This window comes from Ursus americanus, chromosome 3, assembly GCF_024610735.1.
Source record: "Ursus americanus isolate L20-20 chromosome 3, mUrsAme1.1.p, whole genome shotgun sequence".
In the NCBI taxonomy this organism is placed as follows: domain Eukaryota; kingdom Metazoa; phylum Chordata; class Mammalia; order Carnivora; family Ursidae; genus Ursus; species Ursus americanus.
Window position 1 is genome coordinate 76,445,074 of NC_142129.1, and position 20,204 is coordinate 76,465,277.

Consider the following 20,204-nt stretch of genomic DNA (forward strand, 5'->3'; position numbering starts at 1 on the left):
AGATCACGATCTTAAAACTCATCTGTAAGAAAAGATGTCTTTTTATCAAAATTTCAAGCTAAACCTTGGAGTTGTGCACTGATTCACTCTGCTCAGCTCTTCTCCACTGCCTTAGACATTGTCCAAAGGTTGGTGCATTCAGACACATCAGAGAACCACAGGTTCTACCAAAGGAATTGAGTTGGACCACTGAGAACGTCTGTTTTCATTATAAAGCTTTTATTTGTAAGTGAGAATTGAGGGTGTGAACAAAGAATATCACATGAGAAATCAGATTAGTAAGACTTTCCCAGAGGCATTTATACTTGAAGATGCACAGGAAGTTTTTTCAGTTTATCTAATAAATATGACAATCCTTTGGAAATGATAGTGTTATACAAATGTTTATGTTTAAATTTACTTCTATTTTATTTTCTGATTATTTTTCAAATCAGTGAATGCAGAAGCATTAACTTATCCAAATGATCAGCAAGATAATATTAAGTTTACCATCATTATAGCAGATTATTTAGATAAAATTTTATATTTTTTTGTTTTGTTTTGCTGATAATTCACTACAAGTAAGCAGGCAATAGTAATATGTTTCCTGGATGAAATGATAGGAGGTACTTTCTGTTTAAAGGAAAGAAAATATAATTTTTACAACCTTCAGTTTATTAAAAGCTGGTATGGTTTAGTGTAAGAGGACAGGGAGTAAACAGGCCTGAGTTTGAACTTTCACCCTTACTTTCCTAGTTATTAGCTGAGCAACCTTGGGTTTCTTGAACTGTAAAATAGGGATAACATTTACATCATGGGATTGTTGACAGAACTAAATGAGATAATTTGAAAGTGTCAAGCCACTGCCTAGCTGCCCAGCAAACACAGAATGGTATTCAGTAAATATTAACTTCTTTTTCTCCTCCCTTCTTCCTTTTTATTTGAACCTTGTCACTGTGATTCCTCCATTATTGAACTCTGACCTAGAGTTAATTCAATTTAAGTAGAAATGAGTCAAAAAACACAATAGAATCTTGAACTGTGATGATTATGACCTGTATTTGTCAAAACTTCCTCCTCTTCAGACTTTGCTTTTTCTTTTTTAAATTTCTTTTTAAATTGTATTTATTTAAGTAAAATCTCTACACCCAACATGGAGCTTGAACTCACGAACCTGAAATCAAGAGTCATATGCTCTTTTGACTAAGCCAGCCAGGCACCAGACATATTTCTTTTATATCTGAGACGATGTGATAGACTTGTTTTTAGACTATGTGATAACTTATACTTAATTAGAACTCTTCTCCCACTTGATATATTCAAAAACAAAAAGCAAGAAAATAATTTTGGGGAAGAAAATATTGTTCCTTTCTAAAGTATTGCAAAATTTTATTCATTCAGGTACAACAAAAAAAAATATATTGAAATTTTAACTTCTATTAAAATAAAAACTATAAACAATATTTTACAGTGATATCTTACCCTAAAAAAATAAGGATTTTAGAAGTGCAGTAGCTTTACACATATAAAAATGTGATGAATATAGTATACATTTTTTCTTTTGTCTCACATCATAGTAGAAAGGAATAAATGTTATGTTTTAGTAATGTCCCCTGAACCATATTTTACTCCATTTTTCGCAGTTCCTACTTAATGAGTTGTCATATACTAGTGAGTGATCATTTACTAAAATACTCCTTTCAGCAAAGACAGGATAAGAATAAGTAACTGCCTAATGATGCAGAGAATTTTTCTCTTTTCTTTGTAGCAGTTTTTTTACATGAAACTTTTATTTTGTGTGTTTTGTTTGTTTTTCTTTCCTTAATTGAATTAAAGGATGTGTATGTGGTTTTATTTTGTCACAACACAGATGGAGAATTATACTCCGGGACTGCAGCCGATTTTATGGGGAGAGATTTTGCGATCTTCAGAACTCTCGGGCACCACCACCCAATTAGGACAGAGCAGCATGATTCCAGGTGGCTCAATGGTAGGTGGCGGGGGCCAGAGCCCAGGCGTGTTACGTTAACACATGTAACTGTACTTGTCGGTGGACAGCTTTCCTTGTGACTTGAGATTTAGTGTGCAGTTAAACTCACGGTGGTGACTTCATGACTGTGGGTGTGAGAAAATAGGGGAAGAAGAGAAAAGTGAGATTAAAAATTCAGGAAAATACTTGCTTCGTGCCAAAATTGAAGTTTCTCAGTAGTTAACTCTGGAAAGAAGTAGATCTGGGCTGGAGCTGCGGAAGGGAGGCAACGGAAAAAGATAAGATGACTTACCAGTCTTGTCTTACGAGGATACCACAACAAATCTCATGATGTAGTATTTTTTTCCTCCACATCTCTCCATTGCCCTGAGAGCATCATACATGTTCTTGAATGTTTAAACAAATTATAGTGCTAATAACATTACATTGAAAGTGTTTTTAAAATTTCAGAGGATTGTTGTATTATTTCATTTGATTTTCTTTTAATCTTCTCTCAGTTTGTGTAGGTGAGAAAATTAAGACTGATATTTTATCTAAGATTATCTCTACCCCAGTAGTGGAAGATTTAGAACAAGAACCCAGTTTCTTGAACTTCAGGCACTGACTTCAACTTGAATCAAGTTTTTTAGATTTGTTTTCTACCGTCTTTCTCAGTATATATAAATAAATAAATTTAAAAGAGGAGAAAATGTTCAAAATGTGCATGCCTAAAATAAATAAATAACATTTTCATTGAGATTTTGAACCAAATAATCCTAATCTATTCTTCTGTGTAGACTTTGATTTTTTTTTTGTCATTCACTTACACATTTATCACAGATTTTTATAATGGCCCCCACAGTATTATCATGTTTTTTTATTATTAAATAACTATCTCCATGTATCTGTCTCCAGTCTTATAAAATAAAGCTGTCCAGACCCTAATCTCCCATCCATGAACTTTTTCCTGGTTTCATCTGCCTCATTAATAAGGATCGAGTTCACGGGTTATAGTTCATCTGTGTTCTCAGTAAGATATTTGAATATCTCATTCTTTGAACTTCTACCACACCTGTTTTTCCTGCCCTTTTGAGGTACCCAAAATTCCTTTTATCACCTCTCTCTTTCATTGGTTTGTTAGAGAAAAATCACACTTCTGTGAATTTCGCTGGAACTTAAGGAAACCATGAGTTGTCTATGATAATTTTTGTTCTGATATATCTCATACTTTAAAGTGACTATTCAAAACATAAAACATACCTCAGATTACCTCAGTCAGCATCTCTGCCCTCCTGCAACATTTCTGATCATCCTATTATTTTTTATGTATTAGTATGAATGGTGTGCCTCTTACCTTCCATGCTTGACCATGCTGCCTTTGCTCTTAATTGTAGTGATGTTTTTTTCATAAATTTACCCAGCGTACATTTCTTTTGCTGTCTTTCTCTCTCCTTCCCTGATTTCTTCCCCTGACCTGAAAACTTACTCATCTGTTCTATCCAAATTCTTCCTTTAATCCTGGTATGATATAAAGTCCCTGTGTGTCTAAATCCATAGTCTGGTTAGGATCTTGTTTCCTTAACATTTTCACCACCTTTAGCCACTTTAAGCCTGAATTTGAGCCCAAGGAGCTGCTTCTCCAAAGGCCACTAATAACTTCTATACCCTGTTTTTTAATCAGTCTGTCTATTCGGACACTATCTCTTGCAATATTTCTCACTATTACATAGCCCTTTCTCTTTAAAGTGCCACTTCTCTTAGCTTCTCTCATTTTTTGCTCTGCCAAGTTTCCAGTAAGCTTGACCTTACTTCGCATTGTTTGTATCTTAAATGCAGATGATGCCTAAGATCATTCATAATTGAGTACAAACATTGGTAATCAAAAGGCTCTGGACATAGAACCAAATATCCATGCGGAGGGGTTCAGAAGGAATAGTGGGTGACCATATGAAAAATGAGAGGCCTCACCAAGGAAAAGAGAAGATGGTGAGATCACCATAAGACCATGTGTGCAAAAACTATAAAACAGCCAAACTCCAACAAAATCCCAGAGAACAATTTTAGAATATTCACTGTCAATTATTAAACTTTATATGGAGTCAAAATAGTGGGGGAAAAAAACTCTTTCAACATTGCTCTTTGGTCTATTCTCAAACTGAAATATTTATGTAGGAGGGAAAAATGTTTGTTTTTTTATTCAGCAAGAAGGAGACTTTGATCGACTAAGAACTCTAAAGGGCATACAGGCTTTCACTGTCCATGCGAAAGAAAATCCAAGAAGATGGAATAACATAAAGGAGAGTATAGTATCCATTTCATTTTTATGGCCTTGGAGGAAAAAAGTCATCAAGTTAAAGCTGCTTTTGTGTTGCACACTTACATGTTGACAGCTGAGTCTGAAGAATTTACACTGTGGGAAAGCAGTCATTGTCCACAGCTCTGTACTTCATCTTGCAAATGTGTAGTTCATTTGAGAATTCAGTTATCAGTCTCTCAGCACTAAACGTGAGAACTGATTTTACCAAATTAGCACAAAGGTTACATTTGACAGGGTGCAGAAACCAGAACTGCTGCAAGATGGAGGATGCAGACACATTTGAGATAGAACCAAGGGACTGTGTGAATCACAAGCCTCCTGAAATTAAATGCCATTCCAGAATAAAATTGGAAACATAATGTTTACATATTCATGCATAAAATAAATGAGTTTGAGGCATCAGCGTAGACTACACAATAATTTGTGCTGCCAGAGGTAATAAATACTTGCAAGGTACTCTTTGAGAGGTCTTTGGGGCTATTAAAATTAATTTTGTCACAGGACTTACTTTTCTCAAATCAGTTCAGATCTGTTCAATTATTTTGGACAAATCAGTTGGCCTATTTTGGGTGACTTTTAATTTCTGTTCCTGCTAAAAAAAAACACACAAAAATATTTGCCTAGAATTAGATCTTAAAATATCTTGATATTTTTAAGGGAATTTCACTATTTTTATAATCATTTAAATTTATGTTTTTATAATAGTGGCAGTCAAGGATTAAATTTAGTTATGTTTTAAAAGGAAAAATTAGGAATGACTAACAATTTTAGATGAGGAGACAGAAAAGAGATGGAATCTATTGGCTTTTACATAACTGCTTTTTAAAAAAATAATTTTTTACATTAGCCCTCATTTAAGGTTACGAGGTATTAGAACGACTTTGGTTTTCAGAAAATGTAGTTGTACGTGTTTGACATGATATGCCCAAATTCATTGTTTTTCTTGTGCATTATAAATTCTCTCAATATTGTATCATTTTAACTTCATTTGAACTTCGCTTCCAGTTTCAACTTACTAGCAGTGTGAAAATCAGGTGCAGTTGTACTCTCTATATTCATAGTGAGGAAACAAATTTAAGTTTATGCTTCTGTTATAATTAATGATTTCTTACCATTTAGTACGTAAATACTGCTACTTAGTTCTTATACATGTTAGCCATTCATTAGAGCAGATGGATGGTTAACCTACATTTATTTTTCTTTTTGGTGGATGCTATTTCCAATATTGTTTATGTCTTGGACTAATGCTGGGATGCAATGTGATATGGAGGGAAGGCTATAGTCTTTAGAGTAAGACAAAGCTTCACCTTGACTTTACTTTTAATGGGATTATAATACTACTTACCTCTTATAGTTGTGGAAAACTGACCACATAATAACATGTAAAAAGTACTAAGTGAATGACTGGCATATAGTAAGCACTTAATAATTGTGAATTTTCACTGTATCCTTTATCCCACTTCCATTGGGTGGAGAATGCTTAGGAAGCTTTGTAAGACTCATTCTGTGAGTGATTATATTTGAGTCAGGGTGAAAGGGCAGTAAGAGTCAGGTTTAATATATGAAACCACATGGATCCTTGAGAGAGCCAAGGCCCAGTGAACACAAACACACCTAATTACAGTGCCCAGAGTGTGAGGCTTTCCCACTCATTTCAGGAAGACCTGTTTTCTTTTAGTGGAATTTCCTAAAAGGATCGTGCCTGTGGATAGACCAACCCACTTGCTTTTTTCTGTAATTGAAATGGTATGCAAGTCATCATTCCACTTCCTCTCACTTGTAACACTCATACCAGGATGGCCTGCCCTCATTGGAATCAGCATAGCTTCCTCTGCGGTCATGTACTAGGATATTTCATGTTCTGTAAAGATTCAAGTTTCTCCACGAGACATTTTTATGAAAATAGAACCAAGTAGTGTGACCGCAAATAATCTATGAGAGCACAAATTAATATTACATAGTACATAATCTGAAATCACTTGTACAACTCTTTTGATGTTCTATTTTAATTCTACCATCTTCAAAGGCATAAACTGTCAGAGTATCCAATTGGAAATTTTTGAAAGTAAAATGAATTATCTAGCTTTGCATAATGTCAGACTTCTTAATGATGCCAGTCTGAATTATTTCTCTGGCTTAAGTACATCGATATTATTTTGCCGACGTTGGGAGAAAAAGCCCTCTGGATGCCTTATTTTATGGTTATAGGAACAGGTGAGTATCACAGAAGTTGAGTGACCATTCAGTTAAAACAAGAGCAACCATCAATGTCCTCTTGGTTTTCATAGCCTATGAAAAAGCAACAGGAATACCGTCTTTTTTCAACTTTTGAATTACATCTCCTATGAATTATACTCTGTATTCATTAAACATCCTGAGACATCAATGTAAAGAGTCACAAGTAAAAATGATAATATTTTTGGTTATTTTTCCTGAAATTATCCTGAAGCATAGATATGTAATAGTTCAAAACAATCCGTACCTAAACACAACTGAATAGTTATCTGAGGTTTTTTTCCTCATGAATCTATTGCCCAGAAAAATTTTCATACTGATAAATAATGCATATCCCCAGAAGTATAATCTTTAAAAAAATACACAGCATGAAATTATTCTACTCTCCAAATGATGATAAATTTAATAAACTCACTAAATATGCTTTTTCTTTCGTAAGGAGCACAAAGTTACCAAAATGTAACTTTATTTGGTCTCTTTTTCTGAGGACCTATTTTCTGTGTAACATTTTATCTAAAGAACATAATCACTTTAACTGATTTTGTTTGAAATTACATTGCACTAATGAAGAAAAATGAATAAAACTTGGAGTAAAAATTAACTCATTAGGGCAATGCTTGGAAGGTGATTTTAGTTTTTTTCGGGCCTCTGAGACAGCGTCCCTGAATATAATTGTTAGGATATGCCATTTTAACTTTCTTCGGTGATGAGCTATAAAGTGAAACTCTCCAGTGTGGCATATTAGCCACAAACTTTGAACCACCTATTTTAGAATTTATCACTGAATGGCGAGAGGAAAAAAGTAACATTTAAGGGAATTATTACATTCATTTAAGGGAATCCCACTTTTTAAATTAAAGTCCAAAATATAGAAAGATGAGACAATATCTTGGAAAAGTCTCTAAATTAAAGCCAGCTCCCTATTTCTTCTGGTTTTTAACATTTTTCTCTCTAGTCTTACCACCCGTTTAATGAATAGAGAGCCTGTCTATACCAATTTCCTTTTCTAGACTCACTACATTCAGAGCTCGCTGGGCCTCAATAGGGATTTACTGCTGACTGGGTAATCTGGGTTCATGTGTGCAGTGACATCAAGCAAGAGATTTACCCAAAGAAGTGGATGCCATGACAATGCGTGTAACCATGGTGTGACCGGCCTCTCTGACATGGCTCTCAAAAGCTTTCCTTCTGTGAAAACAGAAGCCTGTTTGCAAATTAATTAGTTTCTGGCGGCAGCTTGATTGTTGACCCAGAGTTTGTAGAGTGGAAAAACAATCAGATTAGTGTGCTCAGGGTAAAAGACCAGTGTGCAGTTGCGTGTGGCTTGCTCAACTATTGAAACTATGAATGGACTGAAACAAATTCTTTTCTGAGAAGCCTAGGCAGAGGTTAAGTGTGATGAGCCTAGAGCTCCTCAACAGCAGGGGCTGGGGAATTAAAGGATTTTAGCCAGATAAAGCTGAATGATGGCAAGCAATGCCATTGAATTTTAATAGCATGGATAGTTTTGGAAAACAACAACAACAACAAAACAAAACACTTCTTATTTTCTAATCACTCTGAGGGGGAAGAATAAGTTTGCAATATTATTAAATGTCCGCTTGACGCCAATACTTCCATAGTGGTAGATTTCAGAAGCTTTCAGACCGAAAGGTTTTATTTAATTCTAATGTCTCAAAAGCTAATATGATAATATCAAAATGGGAAAAAGTTACAAAGTAACCTGCCTTTCCGTGTAGATAAAATGTCTGTTCATTTATATACCCTATTTTCTGAGGTATAATCTTCACATGCCCCATAAAATTAATTCTGAATTAAGGAGAAATGTTGACTCCTGAGAATATGTATTATGCTGTTTATTTTTGTAAGTATCAAATCAGATAATCATGCCAGGAAATGAAGTCTGCAAGCTTAGGACAAAAAATTCTACATGCAATTTTTGATGATTAAAATTTGTTTCAGTTAATAAAATATTGTTTACACTTTATTTTGTAGATTACCTAACACAATAAGCCATGTATACTCTTTCTTTTTAGATACCGTTGTCAGATGTCTCCCCAATAACAGCTCTGATGGCTATCACAACACTTCCCCATTCAGAAATCGTTTATGTCTCTCAGTTTACATGTGAATTGAATCCACATTTTGCTGCCTGTCAAGTCCTTTATCATCTAATCCTAAATGACTTCTCCAATATTAAACACTAACACACTCAAATAGAGTTGGGTGTCCTCAAATTTACTATCTTTTTCATTTAACCATTCCACTCTACCGATCGATTTTAATCTTTCTACCTTTGAATCGCAAGAGCGCACATAGGTGCTTGCTCATATTTATCATGGGGCCTACCACTTTCCCTTAACATTCTAGGAAATACCAAGTAAGAAATTCTTGAATGAATCTGCTTTGCAGGCTCTGGAGTCGCATTGCTTGAGTTTGTATTCCAGGTCCTTCCATCCACTACCTACATGACATTGGAGGCAATTCACTTATTTTCATCACCCTTTTATGATTTATAAAACATGATTAATACTAATATACTGTTTTTCTGAGGATGCATGAGACAGTCCATATAAGTTAATAAGAACAGTGTCTGATAATATGTACATGCTCATGACAGCTGTGGTTGCCGCTGTGGTTGTTGCAGGCTCCAAACATAGTACATACGGCACGTTGGGCAGATTAATACAGTGAACCTGTCTGAAGATGGTGTTTGTCTTTTTAAATCTGTTCTCAGACTGTTTTGTTTTAATTGATTGTTGTCATGGCCACTTAGTACATCAAGAATATATAAAATATTTAGCTTTAGTATTAAAATAGCAAATAAAGTTTTAGTCAAATTAAGCTTAGTGAAATTAGCAGAAGAGATAATGAAATGATAAACCAAGTTTTTCCAAGTGTTAACTTAGCTCTAATAAGTACAGTAGTCATCACTTATATAAAGAAACCATTAGCTTAATTCTTTATTAAAGTTTTTTCAATATAATTAAGAAGACATTGACTGCTTTGATGGCTCTAGGAAAATCATTTATCCTGCTCTGTCACCATTTAGCTTTAAATTTTTTCATGTGTGGACATCATCCAAACCCCTTGGGATGGTGGCTAAAAGTGTGGAGTTTGTGGAGCCTGACTGCTTGAGTTGGGCACGAGCTGACAACTGTAGATAGCTGATAGGAGATTTCTGTGCTTCATGTTCCCTTTTCCTAATGTAAATAATATTTCCTCTCTCTTCAGTAGTTATGAGGATTATGTATGAGTAAATTCATGTAAAGCATTTTCAAAAGTGACTACCGTTATCAAAAACAGACAAAACAATTCAGTTGATGTTAGCTGACTTTATAACGTTATGTAAGAATTTTAAGGAATGGAACAATAAGATACCTAAATATGTCAGGTCGCTAAAAATGTAGTAAAGCGCACAATCTCATTGAACTGAACAGCCATATGTTTCTAGGAAAGCAATGAAAGTGGCTGAAAGGCAACGAAATGATAAGATGGAGTGAGAATAATATATGCCCTTTCCTTATTAGACTGAGTCTGTACATACAGGATTTCTCACCTAATGATGTCTGTACATTGTGATGAAAGTAATCTACCACTCCTTTGCTTCCATGAAAAAAAAAAAAAGTATTTCTTTAAGCTTAATCACACTAAGTTACTTACACATGACAAAAAGGCATTAAAGTGCTCTAAACTTTATATATCAACTAAATATAGATTACAAAATATTATCCAGAAAAAGGTCTTTAAACTGTTTTCCCAGTAATATGAATAAGGAGGATTTAAGTATGTTTAGATGCCCTTTAAAAGAACATTTTCTTTCCTTTTTTTTTTTTTTTAAGATTTCATTTATTTATTTGACAGAGAGAGAGACAGCCAGCGAGAGAGGGAACACAAGCAGGGGGAGTGGTAGAGGAAGAAGCAGGCTCCCAGCAGAGCAGGGAGCCTGATGCAGGGCTTGATTCCAGGACCCTGGGATCACGCCCTGAGCCGAAGGCAGACGCTTAAGGACTAAGCCACCCCGGTGCCCCTAAAAGAACATTTTCAAGGGACGCCTGGGTGGTCCAGTTGGTTAAGTGTCCAACTCTTGGTTTTGGCTCAGGTCGTGATCTCAGAATCCTAAGATCGAGCCCTGCAACTAGCTCCACGCACAGAGTGGAGACTGCTTGAGATTATCTCCCTCCCCACCCCTCTGCCCACCCTTGCTCACTTCTCTCTCCCTTACTCTCTAGACTAAACAAATAAAATCTTAAAAAAAGAGAACATTTTCAAGTTAGAATTGTTTGTGTCACTATATACACAAACTAGATTTAAGAAACTAGACAAGAGAAGATCAAAGCCTCTTCACCTTCCACCCCTACTTCCCACATCCTGCTCTCATCATTCTCTCAGTTTCCTGTAGCACTTTTGGATCATCACATAAATTCTGCATGTTAAGCTGTATACCACTAACATGTGGTACTATACATATATAGATATAGATTCAAAAATAAAGATACACACTTGAAAACTAATTGCAATTCATTAGTAATAATTTATAAATTAATGTAAGTATAAATGTTTTCTTTATTAGAAATGTAGGTTTTAGTATTTTGCTCGATGATTGCTAAATTACAACTTTTTGGATTTAATGTAGCTGACAATGTAAGGGACCCATCAAAAATGTGTCTCTTCAGTATGTTTATAAATTTGTCTAAATTCACATAAATCTCTTTTGTTCATTTAATTGCTAATAAAAAAGATACCAGGGTTTCACTTTCAAAGAGAGATATCCCACTTATACATTTGTAAAATCCTAACATGAATATATATGGGAAAGAGGTGACAGCAGATTTAGCTTTCCCTTTGGGATCCACCTGCCTTTTCTGTTTAGCATATAATAGGATTTAAGTTACAACCAGTATAGAATAGTGTTTTCAGTTTGTACATTATCTTATGACCCACTTACAATTTAGTTAACTTTAGTATCTCTGATCCTGAAAGTTAAATAATGCCAAGGCTGGTATCAAACTGATGACTGCCATTTAATAGCTATTTATCCATAGAGTCAGTGTTTATCAAATATGTTTTCTCAACACATTTAAGAATAAATGAACAAACTGTACAAATGTTTTGCAGGATGAAAGCAATCTTGTAAGTCACGTGAAAATAAATGAATTCTGAAGATAGGCAACAATAACACATGGATTATCATAAAACATTACTCATTTTGGGGTGAATTAAAGGAAAAGAAATGTAGTTATACTGCCAATTCACATTATAGAATTTGGACTTATGGGGCTAGGCTGAACTGACAAGGTGTAGGACACCTTTCGACAATTACTTTCATGTGTTTGCAGTAATCATTAAATACTTTGATTGAAGAAAAATTACTGAAGTGGTGAGATAATTCTGTTTGCCATAAGAAAACTAATGACTGCCCTTCCTGTTATGTCATTGCCGTTGATGTCCTCTAAATAAAAGGAGAAAAATCACATTCCTTCATAGTTACCAAGGTAAATATAGCCAACTCTGATCAGCCAATCAGTGCCCAAATTAAGAAAATTATAGTGAAATTGCCTTTGAGAGACCTTGAGTTAATTGTGTTAGTGAATCTTAAAATGTGAACTAATTTTCCATCTTTTGTCCAAGCTGAAAGTATTTTATTTCCTTCCTTCTTCATTAATTTCTGAGTGAGAACAACTTGTAGAAACCAATTGAAAAGACTGGCTGGAACTAGGAACATGGTAGCATGAAACAGAAAAACAATGGCAGACTGTTAACAGGTCCAGCTTTGATGTTGTGCAGTGCAGAAGTCATTTGGTTGCAATACAGCAAAGACAGTGCCAAAGAAGGTAGCCATGTTATGAAGATTTGCAGAATCTTTACTAAAATTTATTATCACTTTAATTTTGTCATTTTGATTTTGTAAAAATATGCTGCAACTCCACTTAGCAATACTGCCTGCAAGCCACTCATGAATTCCCAAACTCTTCATCCTTGCAAGAATCATAGTGATTAATAGATGTTACTAGTATGTTAGTAAAGAATGTTCTGGTAATAATAGCAAAATGAAACTTCTAATATACTTTAATACAACTGAGGCAGCTGAGTAAGTAATTGCTATTGTGATTGATTACTTGAAACTACTGCATGTGTTCTAGGATGAGAAAACATAGGTAATTATAAAGAGGAAAAAAAACATTTTTTTAAAAACAAATCTGTCTACTGGATAGAGCCTGCAAAGACAGTGAAAAGGGAAGGAGAAGTAAAGGGAGAAAAGAGTAATTCCTAATGGTAAATAATAACTTCCTGTTTGGTTTTGTCTCCATCCCTCCACCATCTATCACTCTAATAAAATTTAAAATGCACAAACCAAAATAGAAATCCCCCTAAAACTATACCATAAAATCTCTTATCCAACCAAGGTCTGTCCCTGAAGTTTGTAATGTAAGTTAGATGTGATACATACTAAAGAATTTTTTCATAGTTCAGAGCATTGTAAAATGTTAGTAAAATGTATAATAATTCCTGAAAATACTCAGATTGCCATTTTATTTCTTAATATATGATGATCAGAAAAACAATTAAGATACTATGTAATATAATATGATAAAGGTAAAATAGTTAAATTTTAATGGCAAATTAAGAGATCACTTTTAAGCAGAGATTAAACTGATTTAATAGCTGTATATTTTTACAAAATAAAATGTACTTAATTTCTGTTTTTAATGAGTATTTGTAGTCTCCCCAAGTCTAGTCCCTTTTCATCTCAGTGAACAGTATTTCTGTTTCTCTGTACATAACTTGAGTTTATCACTCACCCCAGTTACTGACATAGAATACTGTTCTCTCCTTTTCCCCTGAAGTTCTATTCTAAGTCCTCCTAGATTAACGATAATAGCATGGTGAATAGCAAGCTACGAACATATTACTCTAGGCAACTTCCATTTTCTGCATGCATTTAAGCACCCTCTAGGTACCAAGAACTGTTATAAGAAGCAGAGCTGAGTAAGAGCAATCCCTGCCCTCCAGGATAATACTTACAGATCTTTTTATAAACGAAAAACACTAGAAGTGGGATCGTAAGCATATATTTCCAAGATATCTTAATATCTTAAAACCATTGTTTAAAGGGAGGAGGTACTATCCATTTTTCTTTCAAGGAAACACAATTTTTTTTTTATTCAGTTGATTTTCAGACTTTGATTCAGTATCAAAGCCACTGACTGTTTAAGGCTTTAACATGAAATGGTAGCAAGATATAACAATTTATGAGGGAGGCTGTCTTTTGTCCATATACCTATAGTCTTCTCGTAGAGACTGTGTGTATAAGAGAATTCAAAAAAAATTTAAATTGAAAACCCTCTTAAGTTTTAAGGAAAAAAGAATGCAAATCTGTTGCATTCTTTCTGTTGGAATCAGAAAAACTATAGATAATATTACATAGGTTTTAATAATGTTATTTTTTTAAATATTTTTTATTACATTATGTTAGTCACCATACAGTACATCCCTGGTTTTGATGTAAAGTTCGATGATTCATTAGTTGTGTATAACACCCAGTGCACCATGCAATACGTGCCCTCCTTACTACGCGTCACCAGCCTATCCCATTCCCCCACCCCCCTCCCCTCTGAAGCCCTCAGTTTGTTTCCCAGAGTCCATAGTCTCGCATGCTTCATTCCCCCTTCTGATTACCCCCCTTTCTTTATCCCTTTCTTCTCCTACCGATCTTCCTAGTTCTTATGTTCCATAGATGAGAGAAACCATATGATAATTGTCTTTCTCTGCTTGACTTATTTCACTTAGCATTATCTCCTCCAGTGCCGTCCATGTTGCAGCAAATGTTGAGAAATCATTCTTTTTGATAGCTGAATAATATTCCATTGTATATATGGACCACAACTTCTTAATCCAGTCATCTGTTGAAGGGCATCTTGGCTCCTTCCACGATTTAGCTATTGTGTTATTTTGATGTCAGACATTCCTAATTATAAAGACACTCAGATGGCCAACAGACACATGAAAAGGTGCTCAAAATAACTGATCATTAGGAAATTATAAATCAAAAGTACAATGAGATATCACCTCACACCTGTTGGAATGGTTAAAATGAACAGCATAAGGAGCAACAGGTGTTGGTGAGGATACAGAGAAAGGGGAACCCTCTTTCACTGTTGGTGGGTATGCAAACTGGTATAGCCACTCTGGAAAACAGTATGGAGTTGCCTCCAGAAGTTAAAAATAGAACTACCTTATGATCCAGCATAAGTACTATTAGGTATTTACCCAAAGAATACAAAAATACCAATTCAAAGGGATACATGTACCCCTGACGTTTATAGCAGCATTCTCTGTAGTGGCCAAATTATGGCAACAACCAAGTGTCCTTCAACTGATGAATGGATTAGGCAGATGGAGATATATATATATATATATATATATATATATATATATATATATATATATATATATATATATATTAGATATTTTTCCTGTTTTGTGGTCTAAGAAATATATTCTAATAATATGTAATTATATAGGACTCAGGGTATTGTTCAGATAATGGTTCTATGTATTTTTTAATAGTTATTTCATTTGAAATTGGAGGTCCACTAGAAAGTAGAACTAACTTCAATTTAATCCGTATTAAAGACATTAGAAGCCATTTCTTACTGTTACTAAAATAAAATGGGTAACCCTGTACTTATTAAAAAATAGGTTGGGAGTTCTTGATTAGGTATCTGTAGAAACAACTTTATATTAGTACTCAGAATACATAGTCATTCTTAAAGCAGGAACAATTGGATGAGTTGCAAAAACAAAAAACTAAAAGGTAAGAATAGTGTTAATAGAGTACCTGCACTGAGCAAAAAGTGAAAATTGATTTAAGCATCAGAAGCAATTTTAAATTGGATCCACTACACTGTAGATGCTGTGGCATTATTACACTGAATATTTGAAAGTTAATTAAAGCAATGATTTGAAAAATTGATGTCCTTACCTAAGGAAATTATAGAAATAATCAGGAACAATTGAAATCCTATACTTGTATAGTATCTTATGCTTTTCACAGTGCTTCCTGTAAGATCTCTTCATCCTCCCAAAAACCTGTGAAATAGAAAAGTGCAGGTAATAAAATTTAAGCATCTTGCAAGATGATAGTAGTAACCTGTTGTTGAGTGAAACCTTAGACTAAACCCATATCTTCTGAACTCTCAGTTTTGTTCTCTGACATGTTCATTATAGTATTTACCATTTTAAACTTTGTGTATTTCTGTTCTTTGCTAAAGATTTTACACAGAGGAAATGTTTATCAAGTTAGATAGAGACTGGGAAAATACAGGCGCATCCATTTTTAAAAAGCAAAGATTTGCCAGGGTTAAAGGATTTTATCCTATAATGGTTCATAGGATGAACTGTGTTATTTCTACAAAGCTTTAATCACAGGAAACTTAGTTGGTATATACCTTTGCTTCTCAGAGTCTGGCCCTTGGATGAGCAGAATGTGAGTCTCTGGGAACTCGTTAGAAGAGCAAAATCTCAGAGCCTACTCAGACCCTCTGAATCAGAAGCTGCACTCTTATCAAGATCCTGTGTTAAGATTTGAAAAGGACTAGACTAAAACATTTTCCAAAGTATATTACATCTTTGATTGTTAAAGAGACATAGAGACATAATGGTTTTGTTCCAGTCTACCTGGGTAGACTATCTTACATCACAGCCTAAACTGACAGCACACAAGAATGTGTCTGTGTGCTTGTGTGTATTCATTGATTAGACTAAATTACTGCTCCTGATGTGGTCTAATCTAAACTCTCCAATTCCTTTAATCAGCCTTCTGAAATTAGTGGCTTTTGCTTCCATTTAAACTGGAGAGATATAAGTACTAGCTACATGTGTCCTTTGAACAGGTTGGCTGGAATTGTAAGCACCAATCACTGATAATACCTCTGTGTAAGGATAGCAGGACCTACCTTACCCTGCATGAATCCATTCTGCTGAGACAGTGTCAGATTAATGCAACTGGTAGCTCATTTACCATAGCCCATAAAATCTCCCACAACTGCATGTCTTGTTAAATGTTAAGAATTAAAAAAAAAAAAATTGTGGTAGAGGTGGTGACTTTTAGGGTTCATGAAGCCCCAAACAGTTTAAAAAAAAAAAAAAACAACTTGTTGTCAAAGCAGTTATTATAAATTGTCTTTTACTACAGCTGGACTAGTACTAATAATATTTTATTTTATCTTATTTTTTATTTTCATTTTTTATTTATTTGACGCAGAGAGAGAATGCTCACAAGCAGGCAGAGCAGCAGGCAGAGGAAGAGGGAGAAGCAGGCTCCCTGCTGAGCAGAGAGCCTGATGCGGGACTTGATCCCAGGACCCTGGGATCATGACCTGAACCAAAGGCAGACACTTAACCAACTGAGCCACCTAGGCACCCCAATATTTTATTTTAAATAATAAAACAGATGGGAAAATAGCAACATAGAATTCAAAAAATGCAATAACTTACTTTCCTCTAAACATCTTTTTGTCAAAGCATCCACTAAATAAAAATTGGGTAGATTTTTAGTGCAAAGAAACAGAATAAAACCCAAAAACAAAACAAATACTATGCATTTCTGTTACAACTTTAAATTTTGTCTTACAGCCTGAAATTTTAAATTATAGGGGTGTGGTATGATTTTATATATATACGCATATATGATTTTATATATTATACATATTAATGTATATAAAATATATGATTTTATCTATTATATATTTATATATAAACATGATTTTATCATAAAATATGCTCTTATATATATATAATAGAACCCTTCTGATTAAAAAACAACTTTCCAAATTTCATGTAAGTCTAACAACCTTTTCACTGTTTAATTCTATGTGAATGCAAACCTAAATACAAAACTAAAACTAAAAATAAGGGAAGTTGTTTTGTTAAAATAACAATAATTGTTTGTTTTCAATACAGTGTGATTAGGAAAGTACAAAAACATAGTAACTAAAGTAAAATTTGAATTGTTATTTCTTAAGGGATAAGATCTTGCAAATTAAACAGGGTGCATAAGAATTGTTTTCTGCAAATTCTAATTACTTTGAAATTATGCTATAAATTATCTTCTTTTCTGCCTTGAATTTCCCTTCCTATATAATTAGACATTTTCAAGAATCAAAACTATTATTGTCTCTTAAGAACAAAAGCCATAGAAACTGCTAATTATATCACAGTTGAACATGTTTTTCTTCTTTGAAGAGATCCTGAATTTCCAGCATTTTTGAAAACACTCTGACCAGAGGATGACAGAAATGCTGAAAAGGTCTGCTAGTGTTGCAATCAGGATAATTAGTTTCTATCTATAATAGCATTCATGTTATTAAAAAGTTGCTAAGGTCTGTGTCAAATAAAAATTGACCTACATCTTCTCCGGTCCCTAAATCATTATTTTATTTTAAGAATCAGGCCACATTCTTATAGAATATTTCTTTTCCCTAGACCCCAAGGGCCTAATCAGAGGCAACTCACAGGAAAAGCCCCCTGTCAATGCAGTCCTTGAATGAGAGCTCGAATTATTACCATGTCCCAGGAAATGGGCAGATATCAAAAAGGACATTTTCCCATTTCACTTATAAAATTGACTTTATTTCAAAGAGTAAAAAAAAAAAAATTGTGAGATCACATATTGAGAAATTTTTTGACAAAGTAAATTTTATGATTATATGAAAATTGGCTTTTTTTTTTAATAACGCCGTTACTGGAATTCATAAATTCCAGTTTTGCCATCTGTAGATTCTGAAGTACTTTTCAAGTGAAAAGAAAAAATAAGCAGAAATTGAGTATACACCTAAATTTTAAGATAATTTAATTGAAAAAACTTAAGTTGGTATTATATATTTGTTTTTGTTTTTATATTGCTTAGTGGTTTTGTTTGTTTTGGACCAAAATTTCAATCTGTCATCTTAACTTTGAATCATGTATAAAATATGTGTGTGAGAAAGTTATATGAAAGCTTTAAAAAAATGTCTCAGAACATGGACAAAGATAAGAAGGTTTTCAAGGCATTCAGTCATATGATGCCTATGGTATTGCTAACAACAAATATTGACAAAAAGGAAAACTAGAAACAAAAGCATTTATGACTATCCAAATATTCCAAATAAATGTATGAAATCAATTATAGTATTTCAAGGATGATTTAATAATAGGACATCTCTTAACTCATTACCTTAATATTTTAAAAATAGAATATATGCTTTATCTTGTTTAATGTGGAAAAATAAGGTAAATCAAATGACTTTTTCCGATTGATTAAAATGTTAGCTAAGAGTAAAAGAGAATGTTCTTAACGTAATAATAAGAACATAAGAAAATGTTCTTAACATAAAGAGTTGAACCCCAAATAAAGTTCTTAATGCACAGAAACACTATTAATTTAGGTAATAATGTTGTTATAATTATTTTTTTAATAATAGACTTTATTTTTTAGAGCAGTTTTAGTTAGGTTTGCAGGAAAATTGAGTGAGAGGTACAGAGATTCCCATGTAACCCTACTCCCACACATGCATAGCTTCCCTCCTTATCTACATCCCCCTACCAGACTGGTACATTTGTTACAGTTGGTAAACCTACACATGACCACCTATACATCATTATCACCCAAAGTCCGTAGTTCGCATTAGGGTTCACTCTTGGTGGTGTACATTCTGTGGATTTGGAAAATGTGTATAATGACATGCATCCACCATTATAGTGCCATATAGAGAAGTTTCACTAACTTAAAAATCCTCTGTGCTCAACCTGTTTGTTCTCCCTACTCCCTAACTGCTGGCAATGACTTCTTTTCTTACTGTCCCCATAGTTTCGTTCTTTCCAAAATGTCAAGTAATCGAAATCATACAGTATGCAGCATTTTCAGTTTGGCTTCTTTTGCTTATTAATATGCATTATGTTTCTTCTATGTCTTTTAATGGCTTTTTAGTTCATTTTTTTATAACTTTGCATAATACTGCATTGTCTGGATGCAACATAGTTTATCTACTCACCTACTGAAGCACATCTTGGTGATTACCAAGTTTTGTCAATTTTGAATAAAACTGCTGTAAACATCTGTGTGGAAGATTTTGTGTGCATATAACTTTTCAGCTCCTGTGGGTCAACCAAGGAGCGTGATTACTAGGCCGTATAGTAACAGTGTGTTTAGTTTTGTAAAAACAACAGCAACAACAACAAAAAACCAAATTGTCTTCCAAGGTGGCTGTACCATTTGGACTTCCCACCCGCACTGAATGGGAGAGTTCCTGTTGCTCCATATCCTCGCCACCATTTGACATTGTCAGCATTATGGGTTGTGGCCATTCTAATAGGTGTATACTGGTATATTGTTGTTTTAATTTGTAGTTTCCTAATGACATGATGTGGAGCATCTTTTTCTGTGCTTATTTGTTGTCAGTCTCTTTTGGTGAGATGTCTGTTAAGCTCTTTGGCCCATTTTTTAATTGAGTTGTTCATTTGCTTAGTATTAAGTTTTTAGAGTTCTTTATATATTTTGGATAACATTCCTTTATCAGATGTGTGCTTTGCAAATATTTTCTCATAGTGTGAGAGTTACGTTCTCATTCTGTCTATAATTGTTTTTCAAAAGATGTATAGGTTTATTTATTAGAGAGAGCATGTGTGTGCAGGGCTGGGGTGGAGGGAGGGGCAGAGGGAGAG

The 20,204-nt window shown here is 34.0% G+C and overlaps 1 protein-coding gene across 2 annotated transcripts in view; it reads left to right on the forward strand.

Moving 5' to 3' along the window:
- The window catches only part of SEMA3A (semaphorin 3A), a 446,060-nt gene that overhangs the window by 367,356 nt on the left and 58,500 nt on the right, over nt 1-20,204 (forward strand). For both annotated transcript variants that reach the window (XM_045793365.2, XM_045793366.2), the window contains one exon: nt 1,850-1,969. In XM_045793365.2, coding sequence (XP_045649321.1) covers nt 1,850-1,969 — 120 coding nt within the window. The remainder of the gene's footprint in view (nt 1-1,849; nt 1,970-20,204) is intronic.